General features: G+C 43.6%; 1 protein-coding gene across 1 annotated transcript in view; it reads left to right on the top strand.

Annotated features, from left to right (window-relative positions):
* LOC109321069 (cytosolic phospholipase A2 beta-like) overlaps positions 1-16,541 on the top strand; it is a 52,563-nt gene that overhangs the window by 12,858 nt on the left and 23,164 nt on the right. The window contains exons 8-15 of the mRNA XM_019551373.1: positions 1,089-1,216; positions 1,350-1,460; positions 3,584-3,621; positions 4,526-4,661; positions 6,702-6,838; positions 11,854-12,076; positions 13,158-13,272; positions 15,794-15,931. Of these exons, the coding sequence (XP_019406918.1) occupies positions 1,089-1,216; positions 1,350-1,460; positions 3,584-3,621; positions 4,526-4,661; positions 6,702-6,838; positions 11,854-12,076; positions 13,158-13,272; positions 15,794-15,931 (1,026 nt within the window). The remainder of the gene's footprint in view (positions 1-1,088; positions 1,217-1,349; positions 1,461-3,583; positions 3,622-4,525; positions 4,662-6,701; positions 6,839-11,853; positions 12,077-13,157; positions 13,273-15,793; positions 15,932-16,541) is intronic.

Raw genomic sequence — 16,541 nt, 5'->3', positions numbered from 1 at the left:
TTGTCAGGGCCAGCTGACTTGAAGGTATCCAGCTTCTCAAGGTGTTCCTTCACGAGGTCAGCATTGATGGAGGGTAGGGGATTCCCCTCACCCAGATTTCCCTGTCCCATAGCAGGCAGGGGCATCCCGTGTGACTGATGAAATATAGAATCAAAGGGGCTGGAAGGAGGTAATCTAGTGCATTTCCCTGCTCAAGGCATGATCATCCGCGACTAAAACCATCCTAGACAAGTATTTGTCTAATCCATTTTTTAAAACTACAAAGGTTAGAGATTCCAATCTCTCTGGGTAGTCTGTTCCAATGCTTAACCACCCTCAGAATGAGAAACTTCTTCCTAATAGCTATCCTAAATTACCCTTGCTGCAACTTAAGGCCATTGTTCCTTGTCCTGTCCTCTGTTTCCACAGAGAATAGTCTATCATGATTCCCTGTATACACTAAGGTATTTAAAGACTGTGATCAAATTCCCCTTCCTTCTTCTCTTCTCCAGACTAAATAATCCCAGTTCTTTCAGCCTTTCCTAATACAGTCATGTTTCCTAGACCTCTAATCTATTTTGTTTCTCTCTACTGGACTCTCTTTAATTTGTCCATGTCTTTCTTGAAGTGTGGGGCCCACAACTGGGTACAGTACTCCCAGTGAGGCCTCACCAGTGCCAGATAGAGCAGAAGAATCAGTTTCCTTGACTTGCAAATCACACACCTGTAAACACAGCTCAGTATGCTATTGGCTTTTTTTTTTTGCAGGATGAGCACATTGTTTTACCTGTTAACAGTGTCCTTTTTCCTTAAAGCTATCATGTTGGCACCCATCTTTGTTGGGTGAGCAAAAATGTGATAGGATGCTCATGTTGGGAGTGCTCAAGTGTACAGTGGGAAAGCAAGAAAAAGAAATTCAAGATACATTGGCATAAGAATACCTGCTGGTGAACACTTCTCTGGTTGCCTGTGTCTTGAGAGACCTGTCAACATGGCAGCACATGGTGTGTTGTGAAGCATGTAGACCACACAGAAGGAAGTTAGTTTACTTTGTTGGATGTTTTACCTGAATAATGGTAATGTTCTTCATGCAAATCCATTTCTTCTAGAGAATAAAAATGTAGTGCTTACGGTGCATGCGTCATATGAAGGAACACAGAAAACCACCACAGATGTAGATACTTTCCACTTCCACTGCATAAAGCGTTGGGAGCCCATACTAAAAGCCAGACTCCAGGTAATAGCCACAATTCCTTCTCACGTATCTATCACTCTTATTAATTTACATTGAAACAACGCTGTTTATATTTTCAAACACTTTTAAATGTTTGTTGTATCTAGATAAAACAATTAATTATTATATTCCCCAGAAAATTTCAGATAAGGAAAAAAAGGAAGACAATTCACGTGACTCGTTAACAGTCCCACTGAAGTTACTTCCTGTTGGACAGAAAATGACAGTTGGCATGCTCTTAGAAGATGTAAGTGTTTCATGATTTACAATGACTTTAACTAAGGTGAGCATAGATAAAGTGCAGCTTAATTTACATAGTAGAATGACTATTAGATACTATGACCATCAAAAATCTTTTAGCATTTGAGTTTGTCTGAAATTTTCCATTGGAGTAGCTTTTGCAAATTTGACATTTTCTATGGGAAAATTTCAATTTTCAGACAAATGTTTTCTTGCAGGGAGAAAGTGATCTTGCTAAGAGTCTTCTCAGCAGAGCACAGAGAAGCTGAAAAAACTTCCCTTTGTTTTGTCCAAAATGGAATTTTCTGAAACTTCTTCTCATGCAAACCTTTGTGGCTTGGACTTTCTATCCTGATTCAGTTTTTCCAGCCAGCTCTGCTTCTTTCATCTTTGGCTTTTATGAAGATGTTTTCTGGCTGTCAATACATCTTATCAGTCTTCTGGCTGCCAGTGCTGAAATTCTTAATAGCAGGTTTTATCTCTTCATTTTCTGCCGGTTGGGTGGGGTGGGAAGAAAACTGGAATACAGCAGTTAAATTATCAGCGTCTTGCAGATGCTTGAAGAGTATTTTGTCTTTAGTGAGATTTATTGATCTCAACATTCAGCACTGGGACACTAAAGGCATGTCCATGCCACTTCCATGTCACTCCCAGGGCTGCAGCTGAGGAGCATGTTTTGTCCACTCGCTTCTGCTCACCACCCACCCAACCCCAGGAAAGAGAAAGTTGCAGCTACCCTGCCTGAGCTAAATAAAAAAATCAAGCTATATATATATATCAAGCTAAATGATATATATAGCAAGCTTTCATGAGCTGTAGTTTGCTTCTTCAGATGCTGACCTCATCAGGCATATCTATCTACTTTGGTTAGTCTACAAGGTGCAAGTCTATATCCATATCTATATCTATCTATAGATACATAGATATCTTACAGGCTTTCATAGTTTCATAGTAGCTAGGGTCAGGAGGGACCTGAACAGATCATCTAGCCTGACCCCCTGCCACAGGCAGGAATGAATGCTGCGTTCACAAGACCCCAGACAGGTGATCGTACATCCTCCTCTTGAATTTGCCCAAGGTAGGGGCGAGGACCACTTCCCTGGGAAGTTGGTTCCAGATTTTGGCCACCCTAACTGTAAAATATTGCCTCTTGATCTCGAACCTAAACCTATTCTCCATTAGCTTATTACCATTGTTCCTTGTCACCCCAGGTGGTGCTAGGGAGAAAAGGGCTCTCCCTATTTGCTGTTGATCTCTCCTGATGAGTTTGTAGGCAGCCACCAGGTCCCCCCTCATTCTCCTCTTGCTGAGGCTGAACAGGTTCAGGTCCTTCAGTCTCTGCTTGTAGGGCCTGTCCCACTGCCTTCTCACCAAGTGGGTGGCCCTCCTCTGAACCCTAAGCTATAGCTCACTTCATATGTATTTATTTTGATTAGTGTACACACACACACACACACACACACACACACACACATGCACCCGCACAAACACTTTGCTTAGTCTACAACATGTAAATCTACCTTGCCTTCTACTACACTAGGGAGAGCTGAAAGATAGCTTATCCAGTCATCTCTTAATCTGCTAACAGCTACCATTCTCTTTTTTCCAGCCCTCACAGAAGGCTGATGGTAAACATAGGGAGGGTAGAAGTTAATCGTTACTAGTTTTTCTGCCAGGGAGAAGAGAAAATTGTTATTTTTTCTTACCTTTTCTGGATCCCCCTCCTCCTAAAACCCTCATTTTTTGCCTCTTTGATAGCTCTTGGGCTCTCTATTTTTATCTTTAGCAACCTTTTGGAGGGACCTGGTAATTTATTTCTCCTCTTTTCCAGTGTTAGAAAACTGGTAGGACCCCTTCCTTCCTTGAGGACCATGTGCCTTGGTTTACGAGGAAATGTGGTACTGTGACCCAGGTAGACTTTCTGCTTCATCAGCCCATTTGGGGATCCATAGTGAGGATCCTTATTTGCTGTCCTTTCACTGTCCCTGTCCAAAAACAGAGCTAGGAAAGAGGGAAGTCACTCACACCAGAAAGCACTTGGAGTGAGGGGCAGAAAAATGACTTGCCTCTGAGAAGCACCGTTGCTCATTTCTTAACTGTCTGAATCATACTGAAATTATTTGCTTTCAGAAGACAGAGCTGAAGTTGCATCTGCAAGTGAATGACTGGTAAGAAGATGTACTTTCTCTACAAAATGTTTTGTTGCTTTTTTGGAATGGCTAATTCTAAAGCACGATATTCTTGATCTCGTTCTAAATCATACACACACCGCGACTAGAATCTGCCGTTACGTAAGAGCCATCAAAATATTACTATACATATTTGAGGTAAATTATAACAAATTTAGCTTCATGATGCTAACATTTAGAAAAGGCAGTTTCAAACAATGAGGAGGCATCTAGTCAAAAGGGAAGCTATGAAACTCCTTAGATTCCTCATGGAGGATACCTAACGTAACAGTTACAAAAACAGGAATGTAAGGGAGGGAGGTGGATATGATTGAAATGTCAAGATTCAAGAGTTTATTTGAGTCAAAGAGGTGCTCTTCAGAAAATAGCAATTGAGTGCCAGTGAAGTCAGTAAAAAGGACCATAAATTAGAGCAGCTGAAATGTTAGTGTGTATAAATAATTTAAAAAGTACAAAAAATATAACACCGTTATACAGAGCAATGGTACAACCTCACATGGAATGCTGTTTTATGTTCTGGTCACCCTATCTCAGAAAAGGCATGTCACAGATGAAATAGAAGAGATTTAGCTGACAAAAATAATTAAAGATGTGAACATACTTTTATCTTTCCACTTTACCTGTCCTCAGCAGACACTGGACTTTCTGTTGAGAAAAATGGCAAGGTTCCTAAGACCAAGCAGAAACAGTAAGCTGTTTATGAAGAAACATGTTCAGTTGTTTACTCCAAAGATGTGGGTCTGGGTTTGCCTCTGTAAACTGCAAGGGTGAATCATGATTCTTTATGGAGTTTGACAAACCACAGCTGATGAAACTAAATTCATATCAATTCTGAAGGTTGACACTGTGCCTGTGTGATTGCATGTCCTTTTGTATGTTCCAGCTCAGAAAATCTGGATGTGCGGTTAGGGTATGATCTTTGTGCCGATGAGCAAGAATTCCTGCACAAAAGAAAGAAGGTGGTTGCTAATGCCCTGAAAAAGGTTCTCCAGCTGAAGGAAGATCTACATGAGCATGAGGTCTGAACAAGTGACTAAGGATGGGGCTATTAGAAGGGAAACTATGTTTCAAATGTTGTGAGGATGGATCTGTGCAGTTCCCTGCAAACTCTCCCCTTTCGTCCTTATATGTTGCAGACAAATATTTTGAATTCAGTGGAACTGGAATAGAACGGAAACTTGCCAAACTGCCATGGGAAAAAGAAAGTTGGAAATGTGGACTCTGGGTTGTAGTTAGAAATAGCTGTCTTGGGGTTATATTAGGGTGGGTCCAAATCGTTTTATCCAATACTGGGTATTTGACTAAACCTCTTTTTCTTTCCTTTTTCATACAATAAATTTCAGCCTCCTGCAGAACATTTTGATTTATGCTGAAGAACCAAACTCTACAACTGAAACCAAAAAAGTCTGGAAGTAGAAGGGTTCATTCCAGTAATGCTTCTGTAGTACTTCCTATCCCCAGTCTCTTCAGTGGGTAGAGCTCCCAAGCCAGACATACATCTCCAAGGACGTATCAGGGTCAAAGCGTTGGCCATTATGTGCAGTGTGGTGGCTCAGCAAGAGATGAGACCCTGTAGCTTCACAGAAAATGCAGCTTGGCCAGAGAACATGGTCCATAAAAGAGATGGAGCATCTGAACTTGAGCACCTGTGGGACTGTCCTGTTGCAGCTCACACTCAAAATTTGGGTTTTCAGATAAAATTTCTCCATTTCTCATTTTTAACCAAAAAGTCAAAATGCTCCATAGGAGAGGAGCAGTACCATTATCTAAATGATACTTGTTCCCCCAGATGTATTTTGAATTTAATACTTCCCTTCCTTGCTGTATTTCTACTAGGATATTTCATAAATCATTTTGTTTAATAATGTTTCAGTTAATAGCAGTGAGTAGATTATGACATATTTGAATCCATTCATCATTTGATTTATTCCAGTTTACCTGACTGACACTTGCTGCATCTATATGAGACCCTGACTGCTCAGTAGCCCGTGACTACTGCGCAGTAGCATTGCGTGGCAGGAAGCATGATACAATGCTACTGGGCAGTAGTCACACGCTACTGCGCAGCTAGCATCACAAAACAGCAATTTTTGGTGCGACTCCACGGTAACTGGTTACTGCAGTCATTTAGTACTAGTTTATACAAGTATGAAATCGCTGCACAGTAACAACTGCGTAGTCTGCATCTCATGTAGATACGGCCACTGAGAGTCAGATTCTGATCTGATATAAATCTTTGTAGTTTCACCGGTAGCAGATCAGGGGAGGAAAGGAATTTTAAAAGTGTTGAGGGTTTTTGGTTTTTTTTTTACAATTTAGCTCAAATGAAGGACTTCCATGAACGTTTTCTTAAGGTCACTTGTCACTATTTTAAATGGATGAGACCAGCAATGCTCAACCCCTGGCCCACAGACCAAATCCAGCACATGGAGCCATGGCACCTGGCTTGCAGGCTTCCCCGTGGGTCAAGAAATTTGGTGGTGGGGAAGTGATGTCAATTAACACTGCCATCCCTACCCCACTGCCTAGTTTTCAAGTCCCATACAGCTGGCTAAGGGCCCAGTCTGGGCCACTGCCACATGATCATGTCTAGCCTAGCTGAGCCAAGTCATTGCTAGGCAGCCAAAGGCAAGGTCTGGCTGGGCCTTTGCCATGCAGCGGGATCCAGGCCCTCCCAGCATGGCTGAATTGGGGTTGGGTGGACCACACTTCGTGTGCAGCTGGATCACTGGGCTTGCCACTCCTGGTATGGTCAGAATGGATGTGGGTTGTTGCTGCACCCCTTGTGCCATAATAGGCCCTCACTGTGCCTGCTCTGCATGCCGGATTGGGTCCAACAGCCGGATCTGATCTGTGGACAACCTGGGCACTACCCACCTAACCCATGGCACAAAAATGTTGGGCACCATTGGATGAAACTATACTTCTAAAGATTGGCTAGAAACTGACTTAATTTAAGTGTTCTGCAGTAAAATCTACTGATGGGACACGGGGTTGGACTTTTCTGTGTAGACAGGTGGCTACATTTTTTTAAGGATAGTGCTTCCTTATTTTAACAGGTTCCAGTGATTGCTGTTATGACGTCAGGTGGAGGCCTCAGAGCGATGACTTCTATGTATGGCCACCTTTCATCTCTCCAAAAGCTGAATCTTTTGAACTGCACAACTTATATCACTGGGACATCTGGCTCCACATGGTGAGGCTAAGAATGCTTTAGGATTTTTTTTTTGTTATATTACTAGAATGAATGGCTATGTGCAGTGGTGTTCAAACTTTTGGCCCCGTGGGCCAGGTGGGTGGTGCAGAAATGCATATCTCATTGTTAATGAATTACTCTAGTTAACTGCTAAAACCCATTGGAATTAGTTATTTAAAATAAATTCCATTTGGGATTGCTAAATCTCACAGTTTTATTTCCTTTTTACCACTGTCCTTCTACAAGAATGAAAATAATTCTAGAAAAACTTAAAATCTATTGACACAGAAGTTCTGCTCAACAGCAAGATGGTATCTGCTCCTCCCTAGTATTTTTTGCATATTCCCAGCTGAGACCCTGTTTTAAATAGATGTGTTGCTTAGACTTACTCCAGAGTTTTAGCAGGGGAGCCAAACGATATATTTGAAAAAGTTAAAATTCACTGTCTTGTACAGGAATACTTCCAGTAGACAATTGGTTTCAAATTAAATTATAGTAGATTTTGTATTGTCAGGTATTACCAGAAATGTCTGTATTATCAGAACAATTTGCTTTCAATTGCATTTGCTATGCATTTTCATTGTCAGAAATTTTCCTTTGTCAGAAATACCCCCTAGATATTTTTCTTGGATCCTGTTCAGACCAGTAGATAAGAATTAGTTGAGGATGTGAAAGTGATGCGAAACTTGGGTGGCAATGATTATGACATGATTGGATTCATGATTCTAAGATGGGGAAAACATGAGGTCAGCAAAAGATGCTGGATTTCAAGAGGGCAGATTTTAATTGCCTCAGGGACATTCCAGGTTAGGTACTATGGGGAGACAGACTGAAGAATAAGGCATCCTAGTGGGGCTGACGGTTTCTAAGTACTGGAAGCTCAAGAATAAGCTATTCAAGCATGATAGAAAAACAAGAAGAATGGCAGAAGGCTAATGTGGCTTCACAAAAAGCTTTGTGAAAGCCTCAAACTAAATAATACATATAGGCAATGGAAGGAAGTTCAAATCACTAAGGAAGCATATCAAGTAACCTCAAGAACTTGCAAGGACAAAATCAGGGAAGCAAAGATAAAAAATAAGTAACACGTAGCAAAGGAAATTAATGGCAAGGTCTTTAAATATGTTGGTCAGGAAAGAAAGTCTTAGGAAGCTGTGGGTTCGCTACTAGATAGCTAGGGTGAGCAACTTAAAGAAGATGCAAAAAGGCAGCTATGTTGCCTCAGGCTTCACACAAACAAGACACAATAAACTGCTAACAAAAATTATGTAGGCAAGAAAGGGGAAAAGTTTTGGGTTATGATAATGAAAGAGAATATCAGAGAGCTTTTGATGAGTTTGAATGAATTTAAGTGTGCAGAGCCTGATGAACTTCATCCCAGGGCATTGAAAGAAACTGCAGAAGGAATCTTGGAGTCATTGGGAATAATATTTATAGGCTAGGGACAGACATTACACATAAACTAGTTTAAGTGATCAGAAACTGGTTTAAGCCTGTAACAGAAAAAGATGTTCAGTGCATACAAACCAGTTTGAAAATGTGTGAAACTGGTTTGAGATAAACCTGGTTGAATGTAGCATCAGACTGAACTGATTTAAGTCAAAATGGTTTATGCAATGTCTGTCCCAGACTGCTTGTTGTTTTAAGTTTAACCAGACTCCCCCAGCATCCTGACATCCTCTCTGGGCTGGGTAGGGCTCTCTGCTCCATAGCAGAGCTAGCCCTTCCCCTCTGTTCCCTGGCTGCAGCTCCAGCAGAGATTATAGGCATCTGCCTGTCTTCCCCCTGCTCCCCCGCTCCCCTCTCCACTCTCTGCTAAGCAGGCATCACCCCTCCCCTCTGCCTTACACAGACACCTCTCAGTGTTAGGCAGCAGACCACATGCTGGCTATGGTCCATGCTGTGGGAGACAAGGCAGACAGGACAGTGCCACTTAGGGCTTTAGGAGCTAATCAACAGGTCATCTGGTAATGTCCCTCCATTCCTTCTTTGGAACAATTGTTTAAGAAGAGCTTAAACCAATGAGAGAAGCTGTTGTTTTCTTATATGCTGATAACAGAACTGATAAATGCTCTGTTATTAAGGGAGGGAACCCCTCCATAACTAGAATGTCCTGCTGGGGCCTGGCTGAACCCCTCCCCCCCAGCTCATCACTATAGAAGAGAAGGGAGGGCTGCTGTACTACCTCCTGGCTTGTAGCCTGAGCCCCTGCAGGCATGTGCCTGCATTTCTGGGATGTCTGTGCAGTTACAAACAGATTTATCCTAGCCTGGTTAGACTAACCTGCAAAGATTGAATCAATTCAGGCTCAGGCTTTTTGAATGTCTGTCCCTAGCCATAAAGTTCTGGGAAGCAGGTGAAGTTCCAGAATCCTGACAAAGGGCCAACATAGTGCCTCTCTTTAAAAAAGGCTAAAAGGAGGACCTGGGGGATTATACACTGGTCAGTCTGACTTCGATACCCACAAAATTGCTGGAGCAAATTATAAAGAAGTCAGATTGTGAGCATCTGGAGGAGGAAAACCAGGGACATCATCCTGCCACTTTACTCGGCCTTAGTGAGGTCTCAGCTGGAGTACTGCATCCAGTTTTGGGCCCCCCACTTCAGGAGGGATGTGAATAAGCTTGAGAGAGTCCAAATGAGAGCCACCTGCATGATCAAAGGCCAAGAGATCAAACCTTATGAGAGGAGGCTGAGGGACATAGGACTCTTTAGCCTGGAGAAGCACAGGCTCAGGGGGAACTTGGTAGCAACCTATAAGTATATAATGGGTGTGCATCAGGATCTGGGAGAACATTGTTTCACCAGAGCTCCCCAAGGGATAATAAGGTCTAACACCACAAACTTCTGGAAGGCCAATTTAAACTGGACATAAGGAAAAACTTCTTTACAGTCTGAGTGTTCAGGTTCTGTAACAGACTCCCTCCAGAGGTGATGTAAACACCTACTCTGAACTCATTCAAAAGGCGTTTGAATGCTTATCTTTCTGGGATTATTTGACAGCACATTTCCTGCACATTTCCTGCCTATGGCAGGGGGGCTGGACTCAATGATCTTTCGAGGCCCCTTCCAGCCCCTAATGTCAATGAAATCTATGAAAAGCTTATTATGAACAGCCAGCATGGATTTATTGAGAACAAATCATGCCAAAACAACTTGATCGTCTTTGAAAAAGTAATTTGTTGTGGGGATTAAGGGGAAGGCAGTGGACATAGAATACTTGGACTTTAATAAGCCTTTTTATAAAGTCTTACCTGACCTCATAAGCAAACTGGGGCAACATGAGCTAGATAAATTTTACTTCAAGGTGGATACATGGATACCATGTGTTGCCACCCGCTCAAGCCCAGGTTGCAGAGGCTATGCTGTTGGTCCTCTCCATGTTGAATGGTGGTGGTCATGACCACAGTCACGGTCACTCCAGGCGGTGGGAGTGGGGTGCAGCATCTAGGGCTCCCTCAGTGCAAGTCATAGCATGAGCCATAGCCCCACTGTGCCTGGCCTGAGCACAGGCGAGCTAAATTGCACAATGAGGCTGCACACCACTGATGCACTGTGGCACTAGGGTATGCTCTCTGCTCGATGCCTGGGAGCATTATAATGAAACTTGCTGAGTGCTAAGTGGAATCAGGTATGAATTTAAAATGAGCATTACAGTGAATTAGTGCTAAACAAAACAGCATTAAGTGGGGGTTGCCTGTATTTTCATCTGTAATAAAAATATTTACATATAGTTGGGTACCTTTTTTTTTTAATTTCCTGATGATAGGAAATTTGGTGTTCAACTAATGAAACTGAAGGATTCCCATAAACAGAGAGAGGAACATTTTAAGTGGAATACCCTGAACATTAACGGTCAGAGCAGAGGTGGGTGGAAATATCTTCTGGCATCTCTAAACCAAAGCCAGTGGAGGCCAACAAGGGTATACCAGGAAATAGATCACTCAAGATAAGTCGGATTCAATCTTTTAGCCCTGTGGGCCAGATGAGGAGCACAGGGCCAATCTGTGGTCTGGATCAGACCCTGTGAGCCAGGATCAGGCCCACACTCCAGTCTTGGCTGGCCCCCAGGCACCAGGACTGGGCCCCACATTGCCCCCATGAATGGGGACTAGGCTAGGGGCCCTGTGTCACTTGTGCCCAGCCACATGTGCTGGGAATAGGTTGCGTTGCCTCTGTCCAGCTGTACATGCCAGGGTTTGGCTCCAGTGCCCTATGTCACCCCGTGTGGCCCTACGCACCAGGATGGGGTCCTGCACTGCCCTGTGTGCTCTAATACACAGGCCCATGGGTCTTCCCAAGGACTTGTGGGGAACCCTGTGGATTGGATGACATGATTTTGGGGCCAGAACGGCCCTGGAGGCCAGGGGTTGAGCACCCCTACTCTAGATGTACCCTGTTCATATGCTCTCCCTCTAAAGCACCCAGTATTGCCACTCTCAGAGACAAGATACTGGGCAAGATGGACCATTGGTCTGACCCAGTATGGCACTCCTCAGTAGTGTAACTAAGGTGAGGCAACTAGGGCAGCAGTTCTGGGGGCAGGAGGGGGTGTGATTTTTGCAGGGGTACAGAAAAGTAGCATCAGCTGCTGTGGTTGTACCAGCAGCACTGGGAACCAGAAGTTGATGCTGCCCTATGTGCCCGGCTGCTGTGTTATGTCTCTGGTACTCATGTTTTTACATTAACACCTAAATCCTAATCCCACTGAAGTCAGTATAAAATCCCCATTGATTTAATGGCATAGGCTTCACCACTCTGCACCTGTGCTTCCCCCTCTATAAAATAGGAACGTAAATGGATAAGATAAGAACCAAACCAAGCCTGCAGATCCAAATACCTCCAAACATCTTGGGGCAGACTGGACCTATATCTGAATACTGCAGATCAAGCGCATCCATTTTATATTTTCACCTGCCACTTGAGATATATATATATATATATATATATATATATAAATAAAAAACAAACCCCATGGATTATTGTTTTGTTAACCTTTCATCTCTATTCTTCAGGACCATGACAGATCTGTATGGAAATAGCAACTGGTCAGAGAAAACTCTGGAAGGGCCATTAAAAGAAATAAAGAAACAAGTGACAAAATGCAAGCTAAATATTATATCCATAGAGCGCCTGAATTATTATCACAAGGAGTTGATTGAAAGGGTAAAAGAGGGGTTATTCTCTTCTTTTACTGCACTGTGGGCACTTATTCAGGAAATGTTTTTACATGATGAGGTATGTACAATTCTTCTATGAGTATTTTCCAACTATGTCAATCTTTCTCAAACACAAGGATATATAGTCCTAGGGGGATGCTGTAAACTGATGGATATGCAGAAGGAGGGAATGAGCAAGCAGAAGAAGGGAAAGGAGAAGTATATATGGAGAACAGGGAAGACAAGAAAATGAAGAATATTCTATATTATCTCTTAAGCCACTGGGGAGGTTACAGTGACATAAAGTGTTACTTTTTTCTAATCCACAACATGGACTCATAACAATACACAGCAGCATAACAACCTTAAGAAAGAGTACTGTATGCAGTCCCAGAAAGTTTGAGAGCCAGTGCGTTATTTCATATCTAAGGAAAATCCTTTTTTTTTATTTTGGGTCTTCAATTGTATTTTATGTATGGACACAAACCTAGGATCCCAAAATGCAAATGCTCCACATTGTAGGTGAATAAAGTTCACTGGGATGTCTAAGTGACTTAAAAGGCTCAGTCCTATTTTCAAAAGTGACTTAGGAGCCTAACATCAAGATTTTTGGGAGCTTCTAATGAGCTTTGGTGCCTGAGGCATCTTAAATAATTAGGTTCTCAGAAAGTGCTGAGCAGTCACCTTATACAGATGTCTCAATCGGGCACTAAAACTCTGAGGAACAGAAATCACTATTTATTCTTTAAATCTTGGCCTAAGCCTCCTTAAAGGCCAATAGAGCTGAGATGCCTAAGTCATTTCTACCCAGGAGGACTTTTACAATCTTTTCTCTGATGCCTGATGAAGGGTGTTCGTGCCTGAAAGCTTGCAATTAAATACTTTTTTTTTTGTGCAAAAATCTTGTTGGCTTAATGAAAGATCTCACCTCTACCATGAGCCCTGATTGCTTGAGTCACTTAGGTGCATTTGAAAGTATAGCTATGCAGAAGGCACAGGCACAAAAGTTTAGAAGCTGCTTCTGAAAATGTGTCTAACAGGTTTCTCTTTTCAGGTATTAACACGTTTGTTTTCTGTGATTATTTAGGTATGTTCTGTCAGCACCTTCATGTAACTGGATTTCAGATAGTTTATTTTGTCATTTCTGTTTTTTCGGTTAGCCAAATAAGCATAAACTCACAGATGAGCGTCAGGCTGTGGATCAGGGTCAGAACCCCCTGCCTTTCTATGTAGCCCTCAATGTTAAAGATGAAGTCAGCACTTTTAAGTTTAGAGGTAAGACTTCAAACACTTACCTCCTTCTCTGGCTGAGGGAAGACATCTGCTTCTATGAAGCAGAGGAACTTGAACAGATTTTGGCAAAAAAATAAATAAAAAAATTCCTGCTAAACTGTAACTAAGGTGGGCTTACTCACTGGAGTGCAGAAAGATGATGTGTCTCTAGCTGTTGTGTGCTTATTACTATTGAGGATGATAGGAAGGATACTCTAATTCAGGGGTCTGTAATCCCCAGCCAGTAGGCCAGCTCCAGCTCCTGGGGTGGTGTTATTTGGCCTGCAGGGCTCCCTGTGGGTCCAAAAATTTGGTGGCACCACCCCCAGCTGCCAAATTTCCAGATTTATGAGGAACCCTGGGTCCTACATGCTAGATTGGGCACCTGATCCTGGTACACGAGGCTGGGCTGGGGCAGGGCTGGGTGCTTGGGGTCTGATCCTGGCCTGTGGGGACAAGGGGTATGCTGCCAGGCCCTAGGGCCTGATCCTGGTGCATAGGACTGGGCAGGAAAGATGCAGGATCCTAGGGCCCAATCCTGGCATGTAGGGTGGGTGGGTGTCGCATGGGCTGTCTGGGCAAAATCCCTGCATGTGATGACAGAGCAAGGACCCAGGGTGTGATCCCAGTCAGAGTGCAGCTCAATCCCAGCTTGGGGGAGCCAGCTGAAGCTGCACAGGGCCCACTCCTGGCATTCACGGCTCCATCTGGCTCATAGATTGGCCCCACGCTACTCATCTGGCCTTCAGGGCCAAAAGCTTGAGCACCACTGCTCTAACAGATAATGTAATTGGCAGGACCCTTGCTTGTGGACTCAGACAATAGTGAATCCAGGAACAGGGCAAGACAGGTGATGCTCTCCTGTCACTTTGGCTGCACTGTGTATGTGCAATGAGCTCTGAGTTCACTGCCTACTAGGGGTATGCGAAGCAGGCCCTATTCGATTCAGATTCAGCCCAAATCAGGGACAGTGATTCAGATCACTGTTCCTGATTTGATTCAGCCAAATCCGAATCTGAAGATTCAATGCAGATTTGGAGAATCAGTGATTCGGACATAGACACAACTTTAAAAGTTTTTTCTATGTAGCAGGTGCGGCTTGTAATCACTGCAAAGCCGGGGCGCATGGATCGTCCAACAGGAGTGTGCGGGGGCCCTCCACGTGCTTGCCGGTGAACCTGGAAGTAGACTAGAAGTACTTCCGGTCCACTTCTGGGTTTGCTGGGGAGCTCCCTGGGTGGTCTCCCCACATCCTCTGGCTCAGCAATTGGCCACAGGGGGATCCTAGGTGGCCCTGTTAGACCCAGGAGGCACCAGTCGCCAAGCCGGAGAGGTAGGGGGGGCAGGGAGCCTAGTGGACCCGGAAGTAGACCGGAAGTGCTTCTGGTCCACTTCGGGGTCTGCTGGGAAGCCCCTCGTGCTTCTGTGGGATGCTCCATGCACCCCAGCATCGCAGCGTTCATGAGCTCCTGCTACCGAGAGGTATGTAGAAAAAACATTTAAAGCTGTGTCTATGTCCGAATCTCTGAATCTTTCCTAATCTTCCTGAATCAATTTGGAGGGTTCTGATTTGATTCGGAGAGATTAAGTGACCTCTGATTTGATTTGGATTTGGAGATTCGGCCACTGAATCAGCCCAGATCTCTGCCAAATTGAATCAAGGACTGAAGCTTCGCACAACCCTACTGCCTAGTTAATATGGGCTCCTGCTGGAGCTTATAGCTCACCAAGTCGGTGGTGGTGGTGGTGGAGGGAGGGGGTGTGTTGTAGCCAGAGCCCCCTGCTTTTCCATGGCTTTGGAGCTCAGGTGGTGAATGTTGCTGTTGTTCACCCTGACCCTGCTTCCTGAAGTGAAATCCTGGTACCTTATTCCTCATTTATTGGGAGCTGAAATATCTCTGTTTAATTTTCTTCTATGACAGTATAAGAGCACGTACACAGGCAGTTACCACAGAGCAGCTGACACACAGCTGTCTCGTTTTATCTCATAGCAAATAGTTTGGGTCTGCCCTTGTCTACCTCATGCCTCAGTGGCACATCTCAAAAATGGGAATAGGGCTTCCTGACTTCACTGGGGTGCTGGGAAGATTAATAATTTTGAGTTAGATGAATATGTCTTTGATGACAGTGCATTGCTATTTCTAGAGATACAGGTGAAAGGGTAGGCTATTTATTTCTAGAAACTAAATCTGGGCTTTGGAGTAATTCTGAGGTCCAATTTTTTGAAAACCTTGACCTGAGAGTCTAGTTTAATTCAGGTTAATGCATAAGGCTTCAACAATGGATCTCCCAACTTTGTTCTGAAAAAACTGAAAAAGTCAGTTCATTCTCCGTGTGCAGCAGCTTCTCTCTGTTTTTATAGATGTGGGTATGTAATTTGGGTTATAAGCTATAGTTAGCCTAGAGCAGCTGAGAATACCATATTTTCTTTTATGACTTACTATATCCAGTGATGTAAGTGGCATTCCCTTTCTCCATGCTCTGTGCATTATAATAAACATCTTTTGTGTCAATCCTTTTATAGAATGGGTGGAGTTCTCACCTTATGAGGTGGGTTTCCCAAAATATGGAGCCTTCATTCGCTCAGAAAATTTTGACAGTGAGTTCTACATGGGGAGGCTGGTGAAGAAGTTCCCAGAGTCCCGGATCTGCTATTTGGAAGGTGACCTTTATTAATGGAAAATAACCTAATGAAAAAATGTGGTTGTGAGTAGCCAGTGGCTAATGTTCTGCAGTATGAATTAGCTAAATCAGGCCAAGTTTACTTCTGAACCAATGGAGTTCAATATTGCCAGAGCCCAAATCATCATTCAGACTCTAACCTTAACCCTCAACCTCAATATCAGTTCTTTCCTGTCACATCTGCCTATTCCCTGCCCAGCAATTATTGACATATTTCATTCCCCATATCAGCTTTGAAGCCCCCTGACACATTTCAGCCCCTTGTTCCTCAGTGTGCCTTTGCATCTCCTGCAGCTCCAGGAATGTGTTGTTCCCTCTGAGGCAGGGGTGGGGAAGAGGTGCAATGTAGGGCTTTGCAAAGCTTTGGGTGCTGATTAGATTCAGAGGAGATTCAGCCTCATTGTGTGGCTGAGTGTCTGAATCCAAACTGAATCAGGGAATCAATTAAAAGGTCCAAATTGATTTGAAGCTCTCTGGATTGATTCAGAAAAGATTTGGAGAGCTTTGGTGATTTGGGCAGTCCCTGCTTGCTGCCTCAGGGAGATGGACCTGGACTCCATGCTGGTAAGTAGGGGTGGGGGTGTGGGGGT

The sequence above is a fragment of the Crocodylus porosus genome, unplaced genomic scaffold (genome assembly GCF_001723895.1).
Source record: "Crocodylus porosus isolate Cpor-Errol unplaced genomic scaffold, CroPor_comp1, whole genome shotgun sequence".
In the NCBI taxonomy this organism is placed as follows: Eukaryota; Metazoa; Chordata; order Crocodylia; family Crocodylidae; genus Crocodylus; species Crocodylus porosus.
Note: the sequence above shows the minus strand (reverse complement) of the source record. Positions and strands in the feature narration are given on the sequence as shown.